The 10,634-nt window shown below is 48.8% G+C and overlaps 1 protein-coding gene across 1 annotated transcript; it reads right to left on the bottom strand.

The window, feature by feature from the left end:
* Positions 1-4,116: 4,116 nt before the first annotated feature.
* KHDC3L (KH domain containing 3 like, subcortical maternal complex member) lies at positions 4,117-5,233 on the bottom strand. The gene is made up of 3 exons (XM_058307039.2): positions 5,022-5,233; positions 4,647-4,826; positions 4,117-4,371 (listed from the first exon to the last, which is right to left on the bottom strand). Exons 1-3 carry the CDS (start codon positions 5,188-5,190, stop codon positions 4,211-4,213), a joined length of 510 nt encoding a protein of 169 aa, XP_058163022.1. The 5' UTR covers positions 5,191-5,233; the 3' UTR covers positions 4,117-4,210.
* Between the last annotated feature and the right edge of the window lie 5,401 nt (positions 5,234-10,634).

The raw sequence follows: 10,634 nt of genomic DNA, 5'->3' as shown, positions 1-10,634 counted from the left end.
TCCTTTGTATTGCTTGGTGAACCTTTTCAAATTTAGAATGTGCATGTTTTTGTATGAATGTTATACATCAATAAAATATTAAGAATACTAAGAGGGAAACAGACTTTGGCCCAGTGTTTAGGGCAACCGTCTACCACATGGGAGGCCCGTGGTTCAAGCCCCGGGCCTCCTTGACCCGTGTGGAGCTGGCCCATGCGCAGTGCTGATGCGCGCAAGGAGTGCCGTGCCACACAGGGGTGTCCCCCGCGTAGGGGAGCCCCACGCGCAAGGAGTGCACCCATAAGGAGAGCCGCCCAGCGCAAAGGAGGGAGCAGCCTGCCGAGGAATGGCGCCGCCCACACTTCCTGTGCCGCTAAAGACAACAGAAGTGGACAAAGAAACAAGACGCAGCAAAAAGACACAGAAAACAGACAACCGGGGGAGGGGAATTAAATAAATAAAAATAAATCTTTAAAAAAAAAAAAAGAATACTAAGAAAAAACCAGGCATGGAAAGTAAATGAAAAGTGTAAAACCCATAAATGCAGTAATAATCTAATAGGGATTAGTTGAATCTGTGTGCCATGTCACTGTGAAATGTACATTATCTTATTTCACCCCAAACATAGGCAAGAGTTTCTGATGGCAAAGCTCAGTTTCTAGGCTGCTTTAACTTGATGGCACAACTTCAGGGATGTGGGTTGGGCCACGTCCTCTCACCTTGTCCTGGGGTCGGGCTGCCACCTGGTCTCTTTCCATCTTCAGGACCCCAGACAGAAAGGGATTAAAACTCTGGTGGGGGAAGCGGACTTGGCACAAGGGTTAGAGCGTCTGCCTACCACATGGGAGGTCCATGGTTCACACCCAGGGCCTCCTTGACCTGTGTGGAACCGGCCCACATGCAGTGCTGACACACGCAAGGAGTGCCATCTCGCACAGGGATGTCCACTGTGTAGGGGAGCCCCACGCACAAGGAGTGTGCCCTGTAAGGAGAGCCGCCCAGCACAAAAGAAAGTCTGGCCTGCCCAGGAATGGCGCCACACAAACGGAGAGCTGATGCAGCAAGATGACACAACAAAAAGAGACACAGATTCCCAGGGCCGCTGACAAGAACAGAAAGCGGACACAGAAGAACATACAGTGAATAGACAGAACAAACAATTTGGGGGTGGGGGGGAGGAAGGGGAGAGAAATAAATAATAAAAAAAAATAGAGAAATGTAACCTCCAAAAACAAAACAAAACAAAAAAAAACTGGTGGAACTAACTCATACCCTGCTTTGAGAGGAATCACTAACCCTATTCTCTAAATATTCTTTTGGCAAGATTTATAATGGAAACAATTGAATTGTTTTAACACTTTTCTTTACATATATAGTTTTATGTAACTTCCATCAAACCCAATTTTTAAGCTTCTTGGCGCTCTCCACCTTCCAAACAAGGATATTTAGTGTAGTATCCTAACATCCTCTTATTTCACAGTCATCTACAGACATGTCTTTGTGTAAAAATATAGGGTATTTTTGTCTAAACCTCAGAAGAATCAGGCTCCTAGATGTTCCAGTGGCTTGCTACCTGCTGTTCAGTAATGCTACTTTATAATAAAGGAGAGGCTCTGATGTTCTAGCCATGAGGATACTACTGGGGGATAGGGGGCAGTCAACACTTTTTAAATTTCCCCCCTCCCCCTTCCTCCCACCTCCCCACCCCAGTTGTTTGTTCTGTGTCCATTCGCTGTGTGTTCCGTGTCCGCTTCTATTCTTGTCAGTGTCACCGGGAAATCTGTGCCTTTTTTTTTTTTTTTTTTAATATTTATTTATTATTATTTTTTTAAATTACATTTAAAAAAATATATGAGGTCCCATTCAACCCCACCGCCCCCGCCCCCCACTCCCCCCACAGCAACACTCTCTCCCATCATCGTGATACATCCATTGCACCTGGTAAGTTCATCTCTGAGCATCACTGCACCCCATAGTCAATGGTCCACATCATAGCCCACACTCTCTCACGTTCCATCCAGTGGGCCCTGGGGGGATCTACAGTGTCCCGTAATTGTCCGTGAAGCACTATCCAGGACAACTCCACGTCCCGAAAACGCCTCCACATCTCATCTCTTCCTCCCGTTCCCCACACCCAGCAGCCATGGCTACTGTTCCCACACCCATTCCGCATTTTCTCTGTGGACATTGGATTGGTTGTGTCCATTGCACACCTATGTCAAGTGAGGGCTTAGATTGCACATGGGTACTGGATGCACTCTTCCCGCTTCTAGTTGTAGACACTCTAGGCTCCATGTTGTGGTGGTTGACCTTCTTCAACTCCATGTTAGCTGAGTGGAGTAAGTCCAATAAGTCAAAGTGTAGGAGCTGAAGTCTGTTGAGGCTCTGGGCCTGGGTGTCATATTATCAGTCCAGAGATTCAAATCCCCTACATATATCTTAAACCCAGCACCAACTACAATTCCAATAAAGTAGCATGCAAGTCTTGTGAAAAGAGATCCCCTCTGAGTCCATTTCCATCACGCAGAAACACCAGCTCCAAAGAAGGGCCATCTGTCATGGCAGTGAACCCCTTCTGCCATGACCATAGAACCCGTGGGTCTCTTTATCCCTCAAAAGAACCAATACCTGGGGTTGTATCTACCTTATCTGTCTCTTAGACTCTGTTCAGTTGTACATAGGGGTATTCCTTCTGACAACCTCCAGACTCTTTTTTAGAGACTCACAGCCTTATAATCTCATTTCTCCTTTCCATTTCCCCCTTACATTAGGTCAAACCGCTTCCCGAAGTCATGTTATTATATGTAGACAGGTATATTCTGCTGTTCCGCATTGAATCTTTGATTCAAGGTCATTTTCTAGTTGCTTCTTCAGCTGGTATGTTCTGTGTCTTTTTTTTGTTGCATCATCTTGCTGCCTCAGCTCTCCCTATATCTGGCTGCCACTCCTGGGCAGGCAGCACCCTCCTTCGCCCTGGGGGGCCCTCCCTACCGGGGACCCTCCCTGCGAATGGGCCTTCCCCATGAAGGGGACACTCCCCCGGGACAAGTGCAGGGCTGATGTGGGCCAGCTCATCACACAGGTCGGGAAGCCCTGGGCTTGAATGGTGGACCTCCCATGTGGTAGGCGGAAGCTCTATACCTTGAGCCAAGTCTGCTTCCTTCAACAGTGAATTTTAATCCTGCTCTGACACAGCTTCTCTTGAAGCACTTTGTGCGTTAGTTTTGAACTTAAAATGTTTAAAGTTGACTCCACCTAGGGTGGAGTCCCGTCTAAAGATATTAATATATTTAAATTCGATCTTTTAAATCTTAATTTCCCTTATTATAAAATTTAAAATGCTTACTACAAACTGGAGGAACCATCTATTAGTGGTGACGATAGGGTCTGTGACAGATACACCATTCTCTTGGTTTTTAATGTTTGGTTTTTTTAAGTGACAACTTTCTTAACACCAAGATTAATGCGTGCTATTGTTTAATCGTAGCATCCAGCTGTCAGTTTGCATTATTCTACATTTACCCAAAGGTTAAGGACCGGCGTCCCAGTCGCTCTGAGCATCGATGGCAGCAGGGACCTGAGGGGGAAGCCAGAGGAAAGCGAGTCCGCTCCTCGCCGTGGCGGAAAGGTCGCCAGCACAGCGTGCGTCTCGCTCACCTCAAGCCTCATGTGACCCCGACAAGACTTGAAGACACCAGTAGTGCAGCCCCAGGTCTTTCTCACACAATCCCCCCCCCCTCCCGCAGTCAGCCCGGAGCTGGGGTGTCGCTGCTTGAGGCCCCGCAGCACGCCCGGGCGGACCTTCCACGTTCATCTGCGCCCCAGCCGCGAGACCGAGTTTGCAGTTGGGATTTCGCCATCTCAAGTTACCTGGAGAAGAACCACTAGCGGCTGGGAGGGATTTTCCCTGTGAGGGCGACTCAGTGGAGCCGAGAAGCCTCTCACCTGGCAATGCCAGCTGCACGGTTTAAAAGCACAAGCTGGAGAAGCACATGTTGGCAAGGGCGGCTAGAAATCTAAGAGATCGCACCTGCCTCCGGCTAGGTAGTGGCACCTGACTGCCGGGGGAACATGCCTCTCCCTCCCCTTCTACTTCCAATTAGCAGACGCTTAGGGAAATTCGATTCTTTATTAGTACTCTTTAAGATTCACGCTTGCAAACATTCAGCACTGGGGAGAACACGCGCATCATTCCCCCAGGTTCTGGAGCAGGAGGACCTAGAAGAACACCTCAAGAAGAGGACTGCCCCGCTCCGGCCCCGCGGCCAAGCTGTCGTAACCTGGTAACTGGGCTTCGGGCAGCTGCCTCCCCAGACTGCAGCTTCCTGGCCTGGACGTCGGCCTCACAAGACTGATGCTTCCGGGTGTCCTGGGCTGGGGCCTTCTCTGAGCCTGGAAGACGAGCAGAGTGAAGAGGTTGTACCCACGTCCCCATTCCCCTTCCCCAAAGGGCGGTCATCCGCAGGCGCAACGGGAATGGGGGCAGTGAGCTGCTCTGGAGTCGACCACGGAATCTCGGAACATGGGACCTATTTGGCATTCTAGATTCCTTGGGCGGGGGGGGGGGAGGGGTGAAGGAAACCCTTTTCTGGGTCGAGTGAGAGGGTGAGACTGCCAGGGACCAAGATTCCTTGCCCGGGGTACCTCTCTGCTCCCCAGACACGTACTTTGAGCCCGGAGCTGGCAGTGATAGTCGGCTAGGTTCATGATCAACCTGGCTACATCATGCTGGTAATAAGGCCGCCCAAATATCAAAATCTCAGCCTCGCCTTCGGGGTCCCATCGGTTCACGCGAAGCAAGGTGTGGCTCACACATTCGACGTGCGGGATGTGCTCTCCATCCCGGCCTGCGCGGGGAACAGAAGCTGTGAGGGGCAGGGCGGCTCCTGGGGACTCGAGATGGGAAGGGGACGAGAGGAGACCGCGAGGGCACTGGCTTGGCAGCCAAGCTCCCTGGAGGGGCTTCCCCTGGGTCGCGGCGGGAGCAGAGGGGGTGGGATGGGGAGGAGGCCGCATTGGCAGTTTCTCCCAGGCCAACTCACCGAAGATCTTTTCCACGAGCCACGCCTCGACGTGAACTGCTCGCGGATTCTTCAGGAACTCGGAGTGGAACCAGTAAGGCGGGTTGCTGAATTTACCCAGCTGCGGGAATCGCTGGCCCTCTCCCTGCTCCAGCTGCACGAGCGTCGAAAATTGCTTGGGAGAAGCCATGCCACCGCCAACCCCGCAGGGAGCCGCCGCGCGAACGCAAGCCCAAAGGCCGCACTGGAGATCGGCGGCGGAAGCTGCGCCCGGGCCTCGGCCTTAAACCCAGGGCCCTTGACAAGCCCCTCCCCACCCGCGCCCTTCCGCGTTGGAGCCAATCGCCGCAGCCTGGGTTTCTTGCCCCGCGGTGCGAGTACTCTCGGTGCAGGTGCGTTTCTCGATGCTCGCCCGGGGGCTGGGAGCTCTTCCGCGCCGCCCTCTGCCGCCCTGGCCGGGAGCCGGGTCAGCGAGGTCTGGGATTACCTGGTGCGCTCTCGGGGTTGAAGCTCACCAGGTCCCGCGCAGCGAGGCCGTTTGGGCTCTGAGCGCCGGGAAGCAGAAGCCGAGCTGCGGGGTGTAGGCACCAGCTGGGAAATCGTCGGAGCACGGGTCCTCACCTCTGTACTCAGGCAGACACGGCGGCCCTAACCGTGGACTCGGGGCGGTGGAGGAGCGAACATCAAGAACTGTCTCAGAGAGAAGCGAAGCGATATTCGGGGAGATCCGGGTGCTTCTCAGAGAGTTCTCAGGGGATCAGTCAGTTCAGCACTCCTGGGAGGTAGGCGTAAGGAATGGGAAACCTAATTCAAAAAATCTAAAGAGCAAAAATCCAAGCAATAAAAAAAGATGTTCAAAGGCTGAAGTAAAGCCCCCTCGCCTCCTAAACCCTTGCCACCGAGCACCCTCCCCAGGGACCACCACGTTTCCAGCTTCTCCCGTGACGGGTAGAGACAGCGAAGCACAGGCGAGCGCAAGCGCTGAAATGCGACCACGCGAACACCCACCAGCAGACGGCCCAGTGTGTTAGACACCAGGGAGGACCACTTCACCTTTTCGACGCCTCAGTTCTCTAAATAACACTATTATATTTCCATTTTAAATAAGTTTTCCCTGCAGCTTAAGGCATTATCTATTAACTACCCACTCAGAAAGGTGAAGCTAGAGCCCTCGCGTTAGTAGTTGAGGCATAATAGTCAGACCCAACAGCCAGAGATCAGAGTTCTGACGAGGTTGTCCTTGTGCTCTCGGTACCAACGCACGAAAACTGCAGGCAGAGAAGCTGCCGTTTAAATAAAATCCTAGAATCTGCAACTAATCTATACCACGTAAAGCAAGTCAGTGGTTGCCTGCGGATGCGGATGGAGGGAGACATGGACTGAAAAGGGGCAGTAGGAACTCCTGGGGGTGATGGGAACGTGTGGCGTCTTGAGTACTGCGATGGTTTCACGGTTGTGTCTATATACATCTAATCAAAGTGCACACTTCTTAATATGTGCAGTTGTACTTCAATTACACGTAAAATGGTTTTAAAAAATGGAACCATTATATATGGCATTTTTTGTTCCTGTAATATTTTAGGTATGCTGGCTATAAATAAATAAGTAAATAAGTCTTTTTTAAAAAAGGACTAAAGGTTTAGTTTTTCTAATTTTAAGAAATCAAATTTTCGAAGAAGCCTCTATATTTTGGGGTACACAGAAACCACTCCCAGGGCATTAAACAACAACAACAAAACAAACGAAAACCCCAAATCTTTCCCCTCTTCCCCAGTTTACTTGCACGCCTCAAACCTGGTATCCTCCCAATCCAGTCACATCGTGATTTGCTTACATCAATATTCAATGTTTACATTGTTATGACTTTATAAACAGGGTTCTCAACAGCATATAATTAATTGAGTTCCTTTCTTGCACAAAGTCTTGCTTTTCTTGCTGTTATTAATTGCTTTTTTGTTCAAATGCCAATTTTTCGATGTACTCCACCTGTATCTCCAAACTCTCCCCAACCGTGTACATTTTTCCTAGTATTTTCAAGTACATCAGGAATTTTACCATCATCTTGTCAGCCTTGCCCTTGCCATCTTAACTGCTCTAATCTTAACTAGCTGCTCTCCAGGACCATCATTCCGGGGCCTCCTATCTTTGACTTGAATCCCAGATGCAAATTCTCTTATTATTTTCTGGGAAGAATATATAGTTTGAGGCCCTACATCTCTGAAAATATTTTTATTCTATCCACACAGTGAATTGGACATTTGGCTAGCTGTAGAAAACTGGATGAGGAAAAAAAAATTTTCCCTTCATAATTTAGTGCCTTGCTCCCCCCCCCTTTTTTTTTTCCTCGCTTCCCAGTGATTCTGTTGCGAAGTTTGGCCATTCTAATCTTAATATTTAGGAAATTTCCTTGAATTATTATTTGCTAGGAGGTACCAGGAAATTGAACCCAGGACCTACTATGTGGGAAGCAGGCGCTCAACCACTGAGCTGCTTCTGCTCCCAGAACTATTTTGTTGTTCATTTTTCCTTCTGTTTCCTCTTCTCTTTTTCTAGAATTCCTGTTATTCAAACGTTGGCTTTCTGGACTGATACCCTATATGCTCCTTTTTCTTTTTTTCCCCATCCCTGTGCTTTATGCTGTCTTGGTTGTCTGGTAATCATTAGGACTTGGAAATTAAACTAACTGGATACTTGAAAGTGGTTAAAATGGGAAAATTTATGTTGTATTTATGTTACCACAGTAAGGTTTTGTTTTTGTTTTTATCAGTTAGGGGAGAGAAAAACAACAACTCCAAAACAAACTGGAAGCTCTGCACATGAAGGTTTGTCTACACCTGATATTCACTGAGGGAGATCTGAGCCGATGTTTTTCTCATGAACCTCGGTACAGTCTGGAGGTCTTTCCGTCCCGGTTCTGCCTCTGCGGGCGGCTCCTGGAGCGTGTGCAGGCAGCTTTCCATCCACCCTCCATCCGGCGGGGGTTCCTGGGAGCTGGTCGCCCCTGCTCGCTGTGCTGGCGGGGGCGGAGAGCACGTCCTGCAGGTGGAGCGGTGTCCCAGATCATTCTCCGCGTGAAAAATCAGGCCGGCATATCCACGATCATGAACTTGGCAGGCCCTCGCCGCCAGCCGGCTGGCAAGAGTGGAGAGTGGAGAAAGAAACGGCTCCCGCAGGCGGGGAAGTAAAGGGGGATGGGGCGCAAGAGCTGACCGACCCTGGTCTGTGCCCCCCCCAACCTGTGCCACGAAGGGCAGAAGTGGCCCCGCGTTCTAGGTTCTCAGGTGGGCCTCGGATTCTGGACAACTGCCCAGCCCCCTCCTCCCTCTTTAGCGCCTGCTGTCCGCCTGGAAGCTGAAGGGAGCGTCTTCCTCTCATTCCCAGTCGGAGGAGGAGGCGCCGAGGGAGCAGACACCGAGCCCCAGTCGAGCAGACCGGCCCAAGCTGGGCGCAGATGGACCCTCCCTGCCTCCGCGGAGTGTTCTGCACCAGAACGACCGATGAGTTTTCCTACTGCCCCCTCCATTTCTTTCCCCGGGCCTTTCGGCTCAGATTTTTTTTTTACAAATTACATTCCCTCACTGTTTGAGATAGGACAGAAAGCACCCAAGTTTTTGTACTGCACGGGCAGGAAGCTGTTTTCTCCCATCCCTGAAAGGGTGGAGACTTCCCGGACCCCTCTGCGCTGTTCCCCAGCTCTGTTCCGCCCTTGCTTATCGCCGCGGTTGTTTGATCGAAACAACTCGGGCAACCTCGCCAGCCCGCCGACAGGATCCCGGGGTCAGTGTCTGACCTGCATCCCCTGCAGCTTCGCTGCTGGCGCCGCCGGGAGGAGGCCCGAGGGGCCCACTGACCTTCAGGAGTTGTCTCGGGACCCAAGTCCTCCAGCGAGCTGCCCGGGGCAGGCCAGATGTCTGCCCGGGGAAGAGGTGACTCTTAAGGGATTTGTCTGCTGGGAAACGTGTATCAAAATTTTTATATATTTTAAACACACTATCACTTTAGCCTGCTCACTTGCAACCAACAGTTGGGAATACTTTAACATATCAAAGAACCTAAATGTTTACCTATTTAGGAACCTTGATGAGTAATTATTATTTAGATCCGTATTTATGGACATAGAAAAATCTATGTTCAAAATCTATTCAGTGGCAAAGGAGGTTATGAAATATTTTGCATGCTATTGTCACTCCAAATATATATGGTAGGCAGAGCAGGAAAAAAAAAAATACAAACAACAACAAAACATAACCTAATACTTCCTGCCTTCATGTTTGACTCAATCGTTGGCGTTTCTGTGAAGCATTCTCAGACCAGGGTAAAAACATCACTAGACCACTCTCGCCCCCTTTTGCCCCATTTGACACACTATATTTATGCGTCTGTTGTCTCTTTTCCGCTCCTAAAAACTTAAATTCCAGTAAGATTTTTATCTCTATTCTGGCCAGCATAGAGTAGGCACTCAAGTACATGTACAATGAAGGTAGGGATTTTTGTTTGCTCACTAACTATCCACATCACCTAGAACAGCTTCTACACATAGCACTTGGTGCCTAATTGTTGAGTAATGCACATGTCAAAACTAGCAGCTTCCTCCCAATTTCATGGGTAGCATATGTCATTAATAGGACACAGAGGATATCTAGATCTACTTCGATAAATTCCAAATTAATCATATAAATACTAATATTAAGTTAAAAATTAAATCAATGCTTCCACAACTATTAAAATAAGACTTTTGAACTTAGCAAAATGTTATCAAACCTTTAACTGTCTTAACATTGGTAAAGGTATTCAATCACATTTCCATGGACTTCACATTGAAATAACAAATCTACTGCATCAGATCCCCTTAAATGTTTCCAGCACTTACAACAAAAACAAAAAAGACAAATTCCAAAATATCAGAATAGTTATAAAACTTACCCTCACAACTCTACTTATATGCCGTACAAAAATATAACATAATGGGAAGCGGATGTGGCTCAAGTGATCGGACTCCCAACTACCATAAAGGAGGCCCAGGGTGCTATTCCCTGGGGCCTCCTGGTGAAGGGGTGCTGGCCAGTGGGGAGTTCCGGTCCACAGGGAGTGCTGACCTACACAGGAGTGCTGGCTCAAGCCAAGAGCCGGTGCAGCAAGATGACGCAACAAAAAGAGACACAGAGGAGAAACAGAAGAGACACAGCAGACCAGGGAGCAGAGGTGGTGCAAGGGATTGAGCACCTCCCTCCCATTCTAGAAAGCCCCAGGATTGGTTCCTGGTGCTGCCTAAACAGACACAGAAGAATGCATAGTGAATGAACACGTAATGCAGAGAGGAGCACAAAAACAATAAGAGGGGAGAAATAAATAATTAAATCGTAAAAACATACATACAACAATACCATGGATTTAAAATTTATCTACATTTTAATTCAAATTATTTTGTATTACATATTCCTGCTTCCACTTATGAGGTCCTGGGTTCAATCCCCTGGCACCTTCTAAAAAATGTAATTTTGAATGCGTAAAATATGGTTCAAAAGGCTGTACAGAGTAAAGTTTCTCTTTTACTACATTCTCTCGCTTAACCACTGTATTGTTTCAAGTATATTCTTCGCAAATACAAACATATACTTTTTTTTTGGAGGTGCC

Source organism: Dasypus novemcinctus, chromosome 11 (genome assembly GCF_030445035.2).
Source record: "Dasypus novemcinctus isolate mDasNov1 chromosome 11, mDasNov1.1.hap2, whole genome shotgun sequence".
Classification (NCBI taxonomy): domain Eukaryota; kingdom Metazoa; phylum Chordata; class Mammalia; order Cingulata; family Dasypodidae; genus Dasypus; species Dasypus novemcinctus.
The sequence above is the reverse complement of the archived record's forward strand: the minus strand, read 5'-3'. Positions and strand labels throughout refer to the sequence as shown.